Below are 19236 nucleotides of genomic sequence, written 5' to 3'. Positions count from 1 at the left end.
AAATTTGTTTGTTTATATGGGGATATATATATAGTAAGTGTTCAATGAACATATCATCACCATCATCATTATTATTACTATTATTACTATATTAATAGAACAAAAATTATTCCAAAAATTGCTGATCAATTGATAGGCTAATGACAAAAGTTTCCCTAATGATGTTTGACTAGAAGAACTTTGGTAATGATATTTCCATATGCTTAATGTTTAAAAATTATCCTTGGGACTTGGGCTCCCAAAAAGATTCAGAAAGCTGGAAAACACATCATTTCCACCCATGTAACAACAAAGAAAAGTGATATAACCTATAAAATTACAACTTTTTTGAACTTATCATATAGTTTAGATTTCAAAGCAAAGAATGTTACCAGGGGGAAAAAGAGTAACTGTATGATGGTAAAAAAGGTTGATTCCTCAATATAACAATCCTGAATATATGTGCACCTAATAAAAATGCTTTGAAACATGTTTAATAAAAACTTAAAACTTCAAGGGCAAATGAAATTAATAAGTATACTGAGGTGTTTCAAAACCTCATTCTCAATAATTGGTAGACTGTACAGAAAATCGGTAATGATATAGAAGACTTGAGCAACACTGTCAACCAGATTAACTGATCAAATTTGACATTTATTAAATATTCCTTTCAGCAACAACAGTACACATTAAACATTTATCAGCTACTTTCTGGGCTAGGAAAACATCCTAATAAATTTAAAACAATTATCAAACAGTATGTTTTCAGACCAAAATGGAATCATATCATAAATGAGTAACAAAAAGCTATCCAGAAAATCCTCAAATATTTGGAAACTAAATAACACATTTTTCAATATCTGTAGGTCAAACCAGAAATCAATAGAGAAATTAGAAAGTATTTTTGAATTTAATGAAAATATACTTAAAATTTGGGGGATTTGGGTTGCTTGGGTAGCTCAGCCAGTTAAGCATCTGCCTTTGGCTGAGGTCATGATCTCTGGATCCTGGGATCAAGCCCTACATCAGGGTCCCTGCTCAGTGGGGAGTCTGCTTCTCCCTCTGCCCCTCCCCCACTACTCATGCACTCACACTTTCTCTCTTTCAAATCAATAATTATCTTTAAAAAATAAAATAAAGTTTGTGGGATGTAACTCAAAACAGTATTTAGAAGTTTAGAGGATTAAAATAACTATATTAGAAATAATATATTACAAATAAGTTCTCAAAAACTATGACCTCACCTTTTATCATAAGAAACTAGAAAAAGAGGAGTAAAAGAAATCCAAAATAAGCAGAAGAAAGGAAATAATAAAGATCAGAGAGGCAACTAATGAAAGGAAAAACTGAAAAACAAAGAAGGAGCTCCCTACTGCACCATCTTCCCAAGTTCATCCTATCAGGATTTGACTATAATATTGAGATTATTATTATCTATACATTTCTTTCTTCTTACAACATATTTACTGTGTTTTAGGTTAGCCATTGTGTCACAATTTTACTAGTTCTGACTGTGATTGTCTCATCCTAGTAACTGCTTTAATTTCACACTGAGTTACTGATAGTAACTTGGAGTAGATATAGGACAAAAGAAAGTAATAGTCATTGATTGCCTCTACATGCAAGCTTTAATGCAGGAACCTTCATTAACTCATCAAATGTGTGTAGGCTTTCTGTGTGCCTGAAAGACAAAATCAAACTAAACATGATTCTTGTCATTATTTTACTATGCTACTTTAAGGTATATATATTTTATATACATTTGACAGATGAGGAAACTAGGACTGATTAGCCCAGGGTAAGGAAACTAATGAATAACAATGCCAGTGTTCAAATTCAGGTCTGCATGATACCAAACCCATACTCATTCTCACTGATCTGCCTTGTAAGAATAAATAAAATTACATTATGCATACAAATTCCAATTTAAAATTATAATATTAGTGCTTTTAATTTCAGAAAACGTTTTATTTTTAAGCCTGACAGAGAGAATCAAGATTCCTTGTTTGACAGAATTTCAGAAAGTTATGTGATACTTTTCATGAACATCCCTGCAAGTCGAAAAGATGCATTCCTTCAGGTAAACATAGAAATTAACTGGTTACACAAAGCATTTTTAGAGCAAATGAAAATTTAAAAATAGTTATTTTATTAAAATATCTATTAGAACATATTTTGTTACTTTGAAAGCAAATTTCCTGAAGTTTATAAAGTATTTATAATGTTTTAAAAGTTACTTTCCCCCTTCATTTTATTTTATTTTATTTTTAAAGATTTTATTTATTTATTTGACAGACAGAGATCACAAGTAGGCAGAGAGAGAGGAAGAGAAGCAGACTTCTCGCTGAGCGGAGAGCCCAATGCGGGGCTCGATGCGGGGCTCAATTCATGACCTGAGCTGAAGGCAGAGATTTAACCCACTGAGCCACCCAGGCACCCCTCCCCCTTCATTTTATTGTATTCCTTTGCCTTGAAGTCTTACAGAATTTCCTTAATGTGGTATAGATTTTTTTTTTTTGCATATTGGTAATTTGAAAACTACTGTCTTATTCTGTGTATATTCTTTATTTTTTTCTGTTTACCTATAAAATTATCATTTTTCTTTTACTTATAATGTATCTCTGTTCTGTTTAAGAGGATTTGAGAGGTTTATGTTATATGTAAGGACTAAGTACCTGTTACAGTAAATGAAAACAGACATATTTATAATCAAATGTTTGTTTTATATTTTTGTTATTATAATAGCTAGTGAATAGGATTGATTAAAATAATTTGTGTCCTTCAGTAATGTGAAATGAAAATGTATAGGAATTTCATTAGATACTTGTAAATTTAAATATCCAGCACCTCAAAGCAGAAGTCACTTTTACTTTGTTCTGTTGACATCTGTAAATCAGAAATACATTCATATTTTGGAGTTGATAACTGTTTTCATGGGTAGAGCAGTAAAACTTAAAAACAGTAAAATGTCCTTCCCAATGAAAACATAATTTTCAGTCTTCACCTATCTTTCTTACTCACAGCCATATGCATGCAGTGTCTATAAAAGGAAACCAGTAAAAAAAAAGGAAACCAATAGTCGATGGGGAATAAGGAGACTTGGTCTAATGTCCAGAATCTGCTAATTACCTGGGTGACCTTGGGCAACACATTTGGTCTCTCAGTTCCATAGCTGGAAGAGGTTGATTATGACTGTGATTCATGAATTGTCATTTTATAGAACAGTGGTGTTCTGAAAGACGGACTTGGATTTTCTCTGCTAATATTAAAATATTTTTTATTTCCATGTAAAAGTTAGTTAATGGTTAGGATTTGGGGCAAATTGTCTAAAAATGACAAAAACAAATACTTCTCTTATCCATGATCTTTCAATTTTCTATCCTTTTGTGGTAGGTGAGCCTTGTCTACCTACATGGTTTGATGACATCAAGCATTCTTTAACATAATGCTCTTGAGAAAAGGATAACAGGCCTATTTAACAGGGCAAAGAAAGTACTGGCACCACTGCATATCTTTTTGTCCAAATGTTCTCTCCTGGGATGGATATACCTTTTGATAGATATTATATTTATAACTTTTCTCAAATCATGACTTGGTTTTTTTCTGGATCCCTATTTTTTTGTGGCTTTTTCTGAGGGGAAATAAGAAGTTATTTAATCAAGATTCAAAACCTTTTTCAGAACAAATAAAATGTACATATAGGTGATTTGACCACTTGGCTTGGGTTCAGTCTTCTTTTAATACTCCCTTTCTGTGTCTGTGCTTGAGAATGAAGACATCTGCCTATACGTCTATCTCCTCCAGAGCTGTTTTAGTAGAAATAAAGTCTTATCTCCTGTTGACCAATTTCCATTATATTTCACTCATTCAAATAAGTCAGGATTTTGTTACTGCTTGTTCATCTGATTTACCTTACCTAACAAAGAGGAATTTATTAATTTTTAAGAATCAAAAAGTCACTGTCATGTCCCACTATTCAGTACAAATTAGCTGAATCTAAACAGATTTAGTATGACTTTTACTTCCTTTTCTTCCAGTGTCATACAATGATAGACCTTCAGAAATTTTCCCAACACAATTTGATACTTGGTCCTTAATCATGAAGATGAGATATTCACAGAAAACTTAAAGAAGTTCCCCTTTTCAGCTTGTTCAACCTTTTAATTTTAAATGAATGTCACTATGATTTTTATCCCAAAATACGTGATTATTTCTGGCATGATTCATTTCAATAAAATTAATACACAAATATGTGAAAGCATTCCCCCCCACCGCAACTACCACCAAAATAAATAAATAAATAAATAAAAATCATGGAGTTATTCAAAGAATATTATCACTTATCAGCAAATATTATCACTTGCCACTTGGAGTAGATGAGTTTTAGTTTCTTGTTGTTGCTATAACAAATTATCACAAATTTAGTGACTTTCAAGACAAGAAAAATTCATTGTTTTAGTGCTATAGAGGCCACAAGTCCAAAATGAGTCCTTGGGGGCTAAAATCAAGGTATCAACAGGGCCAGTTTCTTTAAGAGGCCCTCCATTTATTAATCTCTTCTAGCTTCTGGTGACTGACAGCATTCTCTGGATTCTGGTTGTATTGCTCTAATTTCTTTTTCTACCATCTCATTGCCTTCTTCTCTTCTGTAGTAAAAATTTCCATAGCCTTCCTCTTACAAGGACACTTGTGATTGCCATGAAGACCCACTGGATAATCCAATATAATCTTCCCATATTAAGATCTTTAACTTAACAAAATCTGTGAAGCCCTTTTGCTGTATAAATGAACATTTACACACTGCAAAGACAGTGACCTCTAAGGGACACTTAGATTACAAAGTTTTACATTTAATATTAAGGACTGAATGTGTTTTTAGGTATTTATTTGGTTGCCAAGTACCAGAATAATAAATAAAATTTTTTAAAAAATTTAATATAGGGCGCCTGGGTGGCTCAGTGGGTTAAGCCGCTGCCTTTGGCTCAGGTTATGATCTCAGGGTCCTGGGATCGAGTCCCACATTGGGCTCTCTGCTCAGCAGGGAGCCTGCTTCCTCCTCTCTCTCTCTCTCTGCCTGCCTCTCTGCCTACTTGTAATCTCTCTCTCTCTGTCAAATAAATAAATAAAATCTTTTAAAAAATTTAATATAAAAATTGTAACTTTTATGTTTAGTCCCTTCCTAAGAGGAGTTTAGTAGTTTAGGGACTTTATGTTTAATAGAATAATGGTAGAACCATATATTTGTTGATATCTGATCATAGTTTTCATATGTAAACAATACACTAATAATTTCAATATATTAATTTACCTAAACAGACTTCAGTTGTTTAAATATATGCTTGCTACTCTTCTCACACACACACACACACACACACACACAGAATGATAATTATGTAAGGTGATGGAGGTGTTAGTTAATGCTATGGTGGTAATCATATTGCAATATGTAACATGTATCAACATGTTGTGTACCTTAAACTTACAGAGTTATATGCCAATTATAGTTTAGTTTAAAAATGCATAAATATATTTTTTATTATAATGACCTATATGTGTCATTTTCTAAAAGAGCCTAACAATACCGAGGCTAAATGGAATAAATAATCATCAAACTTTATCTTAAAATATAACCATCAAGCCTACTCTTGTTAACTTCATCCTTTACCCAAATTAAATTTTCTAAATGAAATAAATAATAAAACTTAAAATAGAATCATCAGACTTTATCTTAACTGTTAACTTCATCTTTTTATCCAAATTAAATTTTCTAAAATGCCAACAAATAGCTAAACTGACTTTATTCCCAACTCTTCTTTGTTCATGTCCCTCAATTAGAGGTACAAAAAAGTTATAAGTGGCCAAACACAAGCTATGAGAAAAAAGGGACCTGTATATTTCACAAACTTAATAATCATTTCTTTAGTAGTTTACATATACTACATAAAATATAAAATTATTCTAATATGACTCTATTTTGGGTAGGTGTATCCTGATTGTTTGTCACAGGCCATCTATGCAACATTCCAGGAAGCATTTCCAGAATCCAGTAATCTTTTTAATGATGAATTTAAAGAAGAACTAGGGAATAACATTTTTCTTTGGTTGTCAGGTATGAGTAAATCATTTACATATTGATCATTATTTTGATAAATAAAACTTTTTGTATACAGTATCTTGCTTACTCCAGCTAAAAAAAATGGTAATTCTCTGCCTTATAAAACATGCCATATTGATGCCTATATTTTTTTAAATTTATTTTTTATTTATTTTCAGCATAACAGTAGTCATTATTTTTGCACCACACCCAGTGCTCCATGCAATCCATGCCCTCTATAATACCCACCACCTGGTACCCCGACCTCCCACTCCCCACCCCTTCAAAACCCTCAGATTGTTTTTCAGAGTCCATAGTCTCTCATGGTTCACCTCTCCTTCCAATTTCCCCCAACTCCCTTCTCCTCTCTATCTCCCCATGTCCTCGATGCTATTTGTTATGCTCCACAAATAAGTGAAACCATATGATAATTGCCTATCTTTTTTTTTTTAATTTATATGTGTGGAATTGTTGGATTATACACCTGAAACTAATATTACACTGTATGTTAACTAACTGAAATTAAAGGGGCACCTGGGTGGCTCAGTGGGTTGAAGCCTCTGCCTTCAGCTCAGGTCATGGTCCTGGTCCTGGCATCAAGCCCCGCATCAGGCTTTCTTGGTATGCATTGGCAAAAAGTTAAGTGGAAAACTAAGGCTACATGAGAGTCGCTATGATTTTTTTTAATCATGAATATGTTTTTACAGGTTTCTTTCCCATGCTTTTTCCCATATTGCATATCCATCAAGAGTCAAATGTTTCCTGAGTCTATCCTCATAAATGACCTTTTTGACTTTTACTACATTTTATCTCTCACTTGTGTCTATTTGCACTGGCTAGAGCACTTGTTGAAAGAATTTTATAAGACATGTTTTTCTTATTTCTTGTTCTCTTGTTTCTTTCTTAGCGGAAAGCTTTATATTGTAGATCTAAAATGCCAAATTCAGCATTCTCCTTCTTAATGTACCAAAAACTTCTTTTTCAGGATAAAGTAATCACTATTAGGTGATAAAGTAATTACCTTTATTAGGTAATTACTCATTGGCTTTATCTGTCTGTACATTACATACGCAGTTCCATTACTTACATTATCATTGGCTTTCATTTTTGTTTCATTTTTCACCAACAAAATTTTTATTACCATAATTTCTTACACACAGTAAGAAAACAGATCACTAGAGACTCTATTAGTTTCCTTTTGCTGCTGTAACAAAATTAGCACTTAGCTGTTTAAAACAACACACTGTATTATCTTACACTCCTAGAAGTCAGAAATCCAAAATGAGTCTCACTAGGCTAAAATCAAGATTTAGCAGAGCTGTGTTTTTTCTACAGGTTTTGTGGAAGAAATTTTTTTGAAGCCTTTAGAAGCTGTGTACATTCTTTAATTCCATCACCCTCTTCCATCTTCAAAGCTAGCAATGGCTCATCAGCTTCAGATAAGAAATAAAAAACAAAAACAAAAACAAAAAAACTAAAAAGAAAAAAATAACAAAAATACTTTAACAAGCAAATGCATCCACCAAAAGTGAAGGTGAAGACTCTACCCCCAAACTACCAGAACTCATACAGCAATTCAGTAATGTGGCAGGATACAAAATCAATTTATTGAAATCAGTTGCTTTCTTATACACTAACAATGAAAACATTGAGAGGGAAATGAGAGAATCGGTCCCATTTACTATAGCACCAAGAACCATAAGCTATAACCATAAAGCTTATAAACCATAAGCTGGGAATAAACCTAACCAAAGAGTAAAGGATCTGTACTCGAGGAACTATAGAACGCTCATGAAAGAAATTGAAGAAGACACAAAAAGATGGAGGACCATTCCATGCTCATGGATTGGAAGAATAAATATTGTTAAAATGTCTATATTGCCTAGAACAATCTATATATTTTCAATGCCATCCCAATCAAAATTCCACTGGCATTTTTCAAAGAGCTGGAACAAATAATCTTAAAACTTGTATGGAACTAGAAGAGATCCCAAATTGCTAAGGAAATGTTAAAAAAGAAAAACAAAACCAGGGGCATCACGTTGCCTGATTTCAAGCTTTACTACAAAGCTGTGATCACCAAGACAGCATGGTACCAGCACAAAAACAAACACATAGACCAGTGGAACAAAGTAGAGAGCCCAGATATGGACCCTCAACTCTATGGTCAAATAACCTTTGACAAAGCAGGAAAAAAATATATAGTGGAAAAAAGACAGTCTCTTCAATAAATGGTGCTGGGAAAACTGGACATCTATATGTAGAAGAATGAAACTCGACCATTCTCTTACACTGTACACAAAGATAAACTCAAAATGGATAAAAGACCTCAACATGAGGCAGGAATCCATCAGAATCCTAGAGGAGGACATAGGCAGTAACCTCTTCAACATCGGCCATAGAAACTTCTTTCAAGATGTGGTAAAGGCAAAGGAAAAGGAAACAAAAGCAAAAATGAACTTTTGGGACTTCATCAAGATCAAAAGCTTCTGCACAGCAAAGGAAACAGTCAACAAAACAAAGAGGCAACCCACAGATTGGGAGAAGATATTCACAAATGACACTACAGACAAAAGGCTGATATCCAAGATCTATAAAGAACTCCTCAAACTCAACAGACACAAAACAGATAATCACTTCAAAAAATGGGCAGAAGACATGAACAGAACCTTGTCCAAAGAAGACATACAAATGGCTAACAGACACATGAAAAAATGTTCATCATCATTAGCCATCAGGGAGATTCAAATCAAAACCACATTGAGATACCACCTTACACCAGTTAGAATGGCAAAAATTAACAAGAGAGTAAACAATAAGTGTTGGAAAGGATGTGGAGAAAGGGGAACCCTCTTATGCTGTTGGTAGGAATGCAAGTTAGTGCAGCCACTTTGGAAAACAGTATGGTGATTCCTTAAGAAATTAAAAATAGAGCTTCCCTATGACCCTCAATTGCACTCCTGGGTATTTACCCCAGAGATACAGAAGTAGTGAAAAGAAGGGCCACCTGTACTCCAATGTTCATAGCAGCAATGGCCAGAGACGCCAAACTGTGGAAAGAACCAAGTTGCTCTTCAACAGACGAATGGATAAAGAAGATACTGTTCACATATACAATGGAGTATTATGCCTCCATCAGAGAGGATGAATACCCAGCTTTTGTGTCAACATGGACAGGACTGGAGGAGATTATGTTGAGTGAAATAAGTCAAGCAGAAAGAATCAATTATCATATGGTTTCACTTACTTGTGGAGCATAAGGAATAACATGGAGGACACTGGGAGAAGGAGAAGAGAAGTGAGTTGGGGGAAATTGGAGGGGGAGATAACCCATGAAAGACTGTGAACTCTGAGAAACAAACTGAGGGTTTCAGAGGGGAGTGGGGGTGGGGGTTGGGTGATCCTGGTGGTGGGTATTATGGAGGGCGTGTATTGCATGAAGCACTGGGTGTGGTGCATAAGCAATGAATTCTGGAACACTGAAAAGAAATAAAATAAAATAAAATAAAAGAAAAAAGAAAAAAAGATGACAGAATTTGTAAAATAAAAGGGGATATTTTTTTAAAAAATGAAGGTAAGATATTTTCTCTAACAAACAAAAGCTAAGGAATTCACCAGAACTGCCTTACAAGAAGTACTGAAAGGCGTTCTTCAAGGTGAAATGAAAGAGCACTAATTAATAACAAAAAATTTTATAAAAATATGCAACACACTGGCAAAGTTAAGCATGTAGTTAGATTCAGAATATTCTAATACTGTAGAATGGTAGTATGTTAACCACTTAATTCCAGTATGAAAGTTAAAAGACAAAAATATTAAAAATATTGATAGCTATAATAATTTCTTCATGGAGAGACAATATAAAAGGATGTAAACAGTGACACCAAAAACATAAAAGAGGGGGAGGAGAAGAGTAGTTTGGGTATGCAGTCAAAGTTAAATTATAAGCAGAAAATAGACTTATATGTTTTATGTAACCCTCACAGTAACCACAAAGCAAAACCTAAGCAAATTCATGAGAGGTAAAGAGAGGGAAATCAAAGCAAGCCATTATGGAAAATCATCAATTCACGAAGGAAGCAAAGAGAAAGAATGGAACAAAGCAGCCACAAAGATGCCATAAAACAATTAGACGACATCAGTAAATCCTTACTTAACTATAATTACTCTAATCATATAATCCAATCAAAATACATAGAAATCAATAACAGGAAGAAAGTTAGAAAATCACAAATATGCACAAATTAAACAACACACTCTGGAACAATGAGTGGGTCAAAGAATCAATCAAAAGAAAAATTTAAAAATATCTTGAAACAAATGAAAATGGAAATACAACATATCCAAAACTATGGTATTCTGCCAAACCCATCTTAAAGAGGAAGTTTATAGTAATAATTACCTACATTAAGAAAAAAGAAAGACTTCAAACATACAGCCTAACTTTATACCTCAAAGAACTAGAAAAAGAAGTACAAACTGAACCCAAAGTTAACAGAAGGAAGGAAATAAGAAAGATCAGAGCATAAGTAAATGAAATAGAGATCAGAAAGACAATAGAAAAAAAAATCAATGAAACTAATAGCTGTTTTTTTGAAATGTAAAATTGACAAATCTTTAGCTAGAAGAAGAAAAAGAAGGACTCAAATAAATAAAAATGAAAGATAATATATTACAACTGATACCACAGAAATACAAAGGATCCAAAGAGACCACTGTGAACAATTATATACCAAAAAAATTGGACAACCTAGAAGAAATGGATAAATTCCTAGAAACATAAAATTCCTCCAGACTTAATCATGAAGAAATAGAAAAATAGTAACAGACCAATAATAGTAAGGAGAATAAAATCAGTATTTAAAAACCACCCAAGAAAGTATAGCCCAGGACCATATGGTCCCATTGGTGAATTATACCAAACATGTAAATAAGAATGTCAATCCTTCTAGAACTCTTCCAAAAAAACCAAACTCCCAAACTCATTTTCTGAGGGCAACTTTACCCTGATACTAAAGACAGATAAGGACACTACAAGACAACTACAGACCAATATCCCTAATGAATATAGATGCAAATATTCTCAATAAAATATTAGAAACCAAATTCAACAACACATTAAAAGGATCATAAACCAGGAACAAGCAGGTTTTATCTCTAAGATGCTGGATGATTCCACATATGCAAATCAACAAATGTTATACACCATATTAATAAAATGAGGGAGAAAAACCACATAATCATCTCAACAGATGCAGAAAAAAGTGCTTGAGAAATTACAAATCCTTTCATGTCAAAAACACTCTACACATTGGGTATAGAGGGAACATACCTTAACATAATAAAGTCCATCTATGACAAGCCCATAGCTAACAAATTCAGTGGTGAAAGACTGAAAAGCTTTTCCTCTAAGATGAGGAACAAGACAAAGGTATCCATTCTTACCATTCCTATTTAACAGAGTGTTGGAAGTTCTAGCCAAAGCAATCAGGAAAGGAGGAAAAAAAAAAAAAAAAAAACCTAAGTAAAATGCATCCAAAAGGGAAAGATAAAAGAAAAATTTCCTTTTTTGTAGATGATATAATCTTCTATAGGCATACCTCATTTTATTGTGCTTCACAGATGTGGCATTTTTTTTTTTTAACAAATTGAAAGTTTGTGGTAACCCTTCATCAAGCAAGCTTGTCAGTGCCATTTTCTCTTTTGCTTACCTCATGTCTCCATGAGAATTTGGTAATTCTCACAAAATTTCAGACTTTCTCATTATTACATTTGGCATGGTGATCTGTGATTAGTGATTACAACTCATTGAAAGCTTAGGTAATAACATTTTTAACCAAAGTTTTTAAATTAAAGTGTGTATATTAAATTAGGCATAATGCTATATAATACATTTAATAGACTATAGCATAGGGTAAACATGACTTTTTATAGCCATTGTGAAACCAAAAAATTCATTCAACTTGTTTTATTCTGATATTCACTTTATTGCAGTGGTCTGGAGCTGAACACTCAATATCTCAGTTATGGCTTTGTATAGAAAAACCTCAAGACTCCACCAAAAAACTGTTAGAACTAATCAGTGAATTCAGCAATGTTTCAGGGTACAAAATCACTATACAAAATCAGATGCATTTCTCTATACTAACAATAAAATATCTGAAATAGTAAAGAAAACAATCCCATTCACAATAGCTTAAATAACAATAAAGTACTTAGGAATAAATTCAGTCAAGGAAATTAAAGAGCTGTATATTGAAAACTACAAGATTTTGATGAAAGAAATTGAAGAAGACACAAACAAATGGAAAGGTATCCTGTGTTCATGGATTGAAAGAATTGATTTTGTTAATGTCCATACTATATGAAGCCATCCATAGATTCAGTATATTTCCTATCAAAATTCCAATGACATTCTTCACAGAAATAGAAAAAACAACCTTAAAATTTGTATGGAATCACAAAAGAACCTCTGGATAGCCAAAGAAATCCAGAGAAATATCAAAGCTGGAAGCATTAGACTTCTTGATTTTAAATTACACTACAAAGCTCCAGTAATCAAAATGATATGGTACTGCCATAAAAATAGACATAGACCCATGGAATAGAATCCAAAGCCCAGAAATAAACCCTCACAAATACAGTCAACTAATACTCTCTTCCATAAATGGTGATGGTTAAACTGGATAACCACATGTAGAAAAATGAAATTGGACTATTTATTTATTTTTAAAGATTTTATTTATTTATTAGACAGACAGAGAACACAAGTAGGCAGAGGCAGTCAGAGAGAGAGGATGAAGCAGGCTCTCTGCTCAGCAGGGAGCCTGCTGAGCAGAGAGCCCAATGTTGTGAGGCTTGATACCAGGACCCTGAGATCATGCCCTGAGCCGCCACAGGCAGAAGCTTTAACCCACTGAGCCACCCAGGTGCCCCCAAATTGGACTTTTTAATACCACTCACAAAAAATTAACTCAAGATTAAAGACTTAAAAATAAGAACTGAATGGCCAAACTATAAGAAAATATAGGGGAAAAATCCTTGATATCAATCTTAGAAAAAAATTGTTTTGGCTATGACACCAGAAACACAAGCAACAAAAGGGGAAATTAAGTGGGACTGCATGAAACTAAAAATCTTATGCTAGTGAAGGAAACCATCAACAAAATTAAAAGGCAACTCATGGAATATATTTGCAAATCATATTCTGATATGATAAAAAGTTAAAATCCAAATTATATAAAGAATTCATATAATTGACTAGCAAGCAAACAAAAACAGACAAACAAAAATTCAATTTAAAAATGGATAGAGGAACTGTGTAGACACTTTTCTAAAGAAGACATACAGATGTCCAACAGACACATGAAAAGATGCTAAACATCACTAATCATCAGGGAAATACAAATGAAAATCACAATGAGATCTTATCTCATACCGATCAGAATGGCTCATACCAAAAAGACAAAAAGTAAGTCTTGGCAAGGATGTAAAGAATAGCAAACCCTTGTGCACTGTTGGTAAGAAAGTAAATTGGTGTTGTTATTAGAAAACAATAGAGAGGTTCCTAAAAATTTTAAATAGAGCTACCATGTAACAATCCGAATTCGGGATATATATCCAAAAGAAATAAAAACATACCAAAAGAGATATCTGTCCTCCCGTGTTCATTTCACATTATTCACAACAGCCAGGATATGGAAACAATCTAGGTGTCTGTCAATGGATGAATGGATAAAGAAGATGGATCTATACAGACAATGGAATATTGTTTGGCCATAGGAGAGAAGGTAGTTTTGCCATTTGCAACCGTATGGATGAACCTTGAATGCATTATACTAAGTAAAACAAATCAGACAGAAACATACAAATACTGTATGGTATCGCTTATATATTGCATCTAAAAAAGCCAAAGTCATAGAAACAGAAAAGAATTTGGTGGTTGCCAGGGGATGGGGAAAATGGGTAGAGATTGATCAAAGCATACAAACTTCCAGTTATAAGATGAATAGGTTCTGGAGAAAATATATAGCATGTTGATTGTAGTTGATAAACTGTATCATATACCTGAAAGTTACGAAGAGAATAGATTTTAAATATTCCCACTATAACAAAGAATGGCAATTATGTGACATGATGGAACTCTTAACTGTCTATGGAGTGATCATTCCAATATATGTAAGTGTATCAAATCAATACAGTTGCATACCCTAAACTTACCAACATTTTTTGTCAATTATATTTCAATAGAACTGTAAAAATTGACATTAAAATAAGAAATTAAAAATCATCAAGGCTAAAGATAAAGAATGCCTTCCAAATGGCCAACAGATACATGAGAAAAGGGACGCCTGGGTGGCTCAGTTGGTTAAGCAGCTGCCTTCAGCTCAGGTCATGATCCCAGCGTCCTGGGATCAAGTCCCACATCGGGCTCCTTGCTCAGTGGGGAGCCTGCTTCTCCCTCTGCCTCTGCCTGCCATTCTGTCTGCCTGTGCTCGCTCTCTTCCTCTCTCTCTCTGATAAATAAATAAAATCTTTAAAAAAAAAAAAAGATACATGAGAAAATGCTCAACATCATTCATCATCAGAGAAATACAAATAAAAACTGATCTAAGCTGCCACCCGCATACTGGTCAGAGTGGCTAAAATTAGCAACTCAGGAAACAACAGATGTTGGTGAGGATGCAGAGAAAGGGAAACCCTCTTAGACTATTGGTGGGAATGCAAACTGGTACAGCTACTCTGGAAAACAGTATGGAGATTTCTCAAAAATTTCAAAATAGAGCTACTCTACAACTCGCAATCGTACTACTAGTTATTTATCCAAAGGAAACAAGCAGTGATTCAAAGGGGCACATGTACCCCAAGGTTTATAGCAGCAATGTCCACAATAGCCAAAATATGGAAAGAGCTCAGATGTCATCAGCAGATGATTGGGTAAAGATGTGGTATACATATAGATTGGATAAAGATGTGGTATACGTATACCCAATATATATACGGTGTGTGTGTGTGTGTGTGTATACATATATATATGCATATTCATATATAGGAATATTACTCAGCCATCATAAAGAATGAAATCTTGCCATTTGCAATGTTGTGATGGAACTAAAGGGTATTGTGCTCAACGAAACAAATCAGTTGGAGAAAAACAAATGCCATATTGTTTCACTCATATATGGAATTTAAGAAATAAAACAGATGAATATAGGGGAAGAAAAGGAAAAATAAAATAAGATGAAATCAGAGAGGGAGGCAAACCATGAGAGTCTCTTCACTCTATGAAACAAACTGAGGGTTGATGAAGGGAGGTGAGTGAGGAAGAGGTGATTGGGTGATGGCCATTAAGGAGGGCACTTGATGTAATGAGAACTGGGTGTTATACGCAACTGGTGAATCACTAAATTCTTCCCCTGAAATTAATAATAAAGTATTTTTAACTAAACTGAACTTAAATAAAATAATTTATTTTTGTTACTTTTTGATTCCTACAATTGATTCATAAATATTACTTTAAAATGTTAGGAGACACAAACAAGGAATAACAATGATAGTCACCTATACTTGGAAGCAATCATGTTAACACTTAAGCTACAGCCACACATACACAATAGGTAAAAATTGTTCTTCAAAAAAACATATTACAAATGCCTTTCTATGTTAACAAATATTTACAAGATCATTTTTAGTGGCTACTTCATAATCCATTGTATAGATAACAGTCTTTTTGGATATTTAGGTCCTTTCCAAGTTTTTACAATAATTAACTTCCTCTTATGTCCATCATTGAACTTAGCTTATGTCTATGAGTCAGAAGATGATATCAAGTTTTACCTCTTTTCTATTATTTTACATAATAAGACATTAATATTTCTTATAGACTTTCTCTCATATGAAACTTGAGACTGACAATTTCCACAGGATTATTGTGAGGCTGAAACATGTAATACTCAAAAATGCTTTGAGAAATTAAAAGATATTTTCAAATGCTAATTTCCTGACTAAATTACATTTTATATTAACAGGTTTAAAACCTCAAAAAGGGTTTTGGACTCACTGGAATCTAAAAGAGCTCACAACAACAACCATTCATGGTACTAAGAAAGCACCTTCAACATCTGTAAAGGACAGGATTAAAAAGAGTCAGACACGTATAACGGCTGGTAAGTAAGTTTATTGTTAACTGTGAGATGAAATAGCCAAATAAAATATATTAAGTTATGAATTTATCATAATTTTCTAATGATTAATTCTTTGGAGGGTCTTATTATAATAGTTTGAATATTGCTTCACATTGCTTCACATTTTAGTTTTTCATTATAAAAGTGGTATGTGCTTAATTATGTCCTCCCATTTGCCTGTTATATTTTTATATTGATCTCTATCCTACAGTCTCTAATTCTAATAGCCTTTTTATAGATTTCTAATAACATTTTTATAGATTTCTTAGGGTTTTCTGCATGTAAAATCATGTCATCTGATATTAAAGAGCATTTTACTTCTTCATTTCCAATCTATATGCCTTATCTATTTTACATGCCTATGACTAGGACCTCTAAGAAAATGTTAACTAAAAACAGTGAGAGTGGACATCCTTGCCTCATCCCTGACCTTAAAGGGGAAATGTTACATTATTTGCCTGTTAAATTATTTACATTATTTACATTATTTGCCAAATAGATGCCTTTTGTCAGGTTGAGGTAGTTTCATTCTCTTCTTGGCTTGCTAAGAATTTTTTTTAAATGAATGGATAGATATAGGATCTTAACAAATGCTTTTTAGCATCTATTGGGATGAACTTTTTTGTTTGTTTCAGTCTTATAATATAGTAAATTACAGGGATTGATTATTGAATGTTAATCCAACCCTGCATCTCTGGTATAAAACCCATTTGGCTATTGTGTTTTAACTTATTCATGTACTACTGGATTTAATTTGATAAAGGTTTGTTTTGTTTTCTTGTACTATCCTGTTTCATTTTAGTACTAAGCATCATGTTCCATCGTCATCTCTTTTTATTTTTTTTTATTTATAGTCTCTTTTTTTAAAAAATTTCTTTTCAGTGTAACAGTATTCCTTGTTTTTGCACCACACCCAGTGCTCAATGCAATCTGTGCCCTCTCTAATATCCACCACCTGGTTCACCCAACCTCCCACCCCCTGCCCCTTCAGACCCCTCAGATTGTTTTTCAGAGTCCCTAGTCTCTCATGGTTCACCTCCCCTTCCAATTTCCCTCAACTCCCTTCTCCTCTCCATCTCCCCTTGTCCTCCATGCTATTTGTTATGCTCCACAAATAAGTGAAACCATATGATAATTGACTCTATCTGCTTGACTTATTTCACTCAGCATAATCTCTTCCAGTCCCGTCCATGTTGCTACAAAAGTTGCATCCTTTCTGATGGAGGCATAATACTCCATAGTGTTTATGGACCTCATCTTCCTTATCCATTCATCCTTTGTAGGGCATTTTGGTTCTTTCCACAGTTTGGTAACCGTGGCCATTGCTGCTATAAACATTGGGGTACAGCTGGCCCTTCTTTTTACTACATCTGTATCTTTGGGGTAAATACCCAGTAGTGCAATTGCAGGGTCATAGGGAAGCTCTATTTTTAATTTCTTAAGGAATCTCCACACTGTTTTCCAAAGTGGCTGCACCAACTTGCATTCCCACCAACATTGTAAGAGGGTTCCCCTTTCTCCACATCCTCTCCAACACATGTTGTTTCATGTCTTGCTAATTTTGGCCATTCTAACTGGTGTAAGGTGGTATCTCAATGTGGTTTTAATTTGAATCTCCCTGAGGGCTAGTGACGATGAACATTTTTTCATGTGTCTGATAGCTATTTGTATGTCTTCATTGGAGAAGTGTCTGTTCATATCTTCTGCCCATTTTTTTATGTGATTATCTGTTTTGTGTGTGTTGAGTATGAGGAGTTCTTTATAGATCCTGGATATCAACCTTTTGTCTGTACTGTCATTTGCCAATATCTTCTCCCATTCCATGGGTTGCCTCTTTGTTTTGTTGACTGTTTCCTTTGCTGTGCAGAAGCTTTTGATCTTGATGAAGTCCCAAAAGTTCATTTTCGCTTTTGTTTCCTTTGCCTCTGGAGGCATATATTGAAAGAAGTTGCTGTGGCTGATATCGAAGAGGTTACTGCCTATGTTCTCCTCTAGCATTCTGTTGTATTCCTGCCTCATGTTGAGGTCTTTTATCCATTTTGAGTTTATCTTTGTGTACAGTGTAAGAGGATGGTCGAGTTTCATTCTTCTACATATAGCTGTCCAGTTTTCCCAGCACCTTTTTTTTTAAAGATTATTTATTTAATTTATTTGACAGAGAGAAATCACAAGTAGTCAGAGAGGCAGCCAGAGAGAGAGAGGGAAGCAGGCTCCCTGCTGAGCAGAGAGCCTGAAGCGGGACTCCATCCCAGGACCCTGAGATCATGACCTGAGCCGAAGGCAGCGGCTTAACCCACTGAGCCACCCAGGTGCCCCACCCCAGCACCATTTATTGAAGAGAATTTCTTTTTTCCACTGTATATTTTTTCCTGTTTTGTTGAAAATTATTTGCCCATAGAGTTGAGGGTCCATATCTGGCTCTCTACTCTGTTCCAGTGGTCTATGTGTCTGTTTTTATGCCAGTACCATGCTGTCTTGGTGATCACAGCTTTGTAGTAAAGCTTGAAATCAGGTAACATGATGCCCCCAGTTTTATTTTTGTTTTTCAACATTTCCTTAGCGAGTCAGGGTCTCTTCTGATTCCAAACAAATTTTAGGATTATTTGCTCCAGCTCTTTGAAAAATACCGGTAGAATTTTGATTGGAATGGCATTAAAAGTATAGATTGCTCTAGGCAGTATAGACATTTTAACAATGTTTATTCTTCTGATCCAAAAGCAGAGAATGGTCTTCCATCATTTTGTGTCTTCTTCAATTTCTTTCATGAGTGTTCTGTAGTTCCTCGAGTACAGATCCTTTACCTCTTCTCTTTTTAAAAAGAGATGGTGTAGAATTGGTATTTATTTTTCTTCCCATATATGGGAGAATTCACTAATGAAGCCATCAAGGAAGGCCTAGAATTTTTTTGTGGGAAAATTCTTAATAAATTCAGTTTCTCTAATAGATATAGGGCTATTCATTTATCAGTTACTTCTTAAA

General features: G+C 34.0%; 1 protein-coding gene across 5 annotated transcripts in view; it reads left to right on the top strand.

Annotated features, from left to right (window-relative positions):
- FAM227B (family with sequence similarity 227 member B) overlaps window positions 1-19236 on the top strand; it is a 202445-nt gene that overhangs the window by 35247 nt on the left and 147962 nt on the right. For all 5 annotated transcript variants that reach the window (XM_032343659.1, XM_032343660.1, XM_032343663.1 and 2 more), the window contains 3 exons: window positions 1958-2059; window positions 5962-6088; window positions 16102-16239. In XM_032343659.1, the coding sequence (XP_032199550.1) occupies window positions 1958-2059; window positions 5962-6088; window positions 16102-16239 (367 nt within the window). The remainder of the gene's footprint in view (window positions 1-1957; window positions 2060-5961; window positions 6089-16101; window positions 16240-19236) is intronic.

Source organism: Mustela erminea, chromosome 5, assembly GCF_009829155.1.
Source record: "Mustela erminea isolate mMusErm1 chromosome 5, mMusErm1.Pri, whole genome shotgun sequence".
Taxonomy (NCBI): domain Eukaryota; kingdom Metazoa; phylum Chordata; class Mammalia; order Carnivora; family Mustelidae; genus Mustela; species Mustela erminea.
The sequence above is the reverse complement of the archived record's forward strand: the minus strand, read 5'-3'. Positions and strand labels throughout refer to the sequence as shown.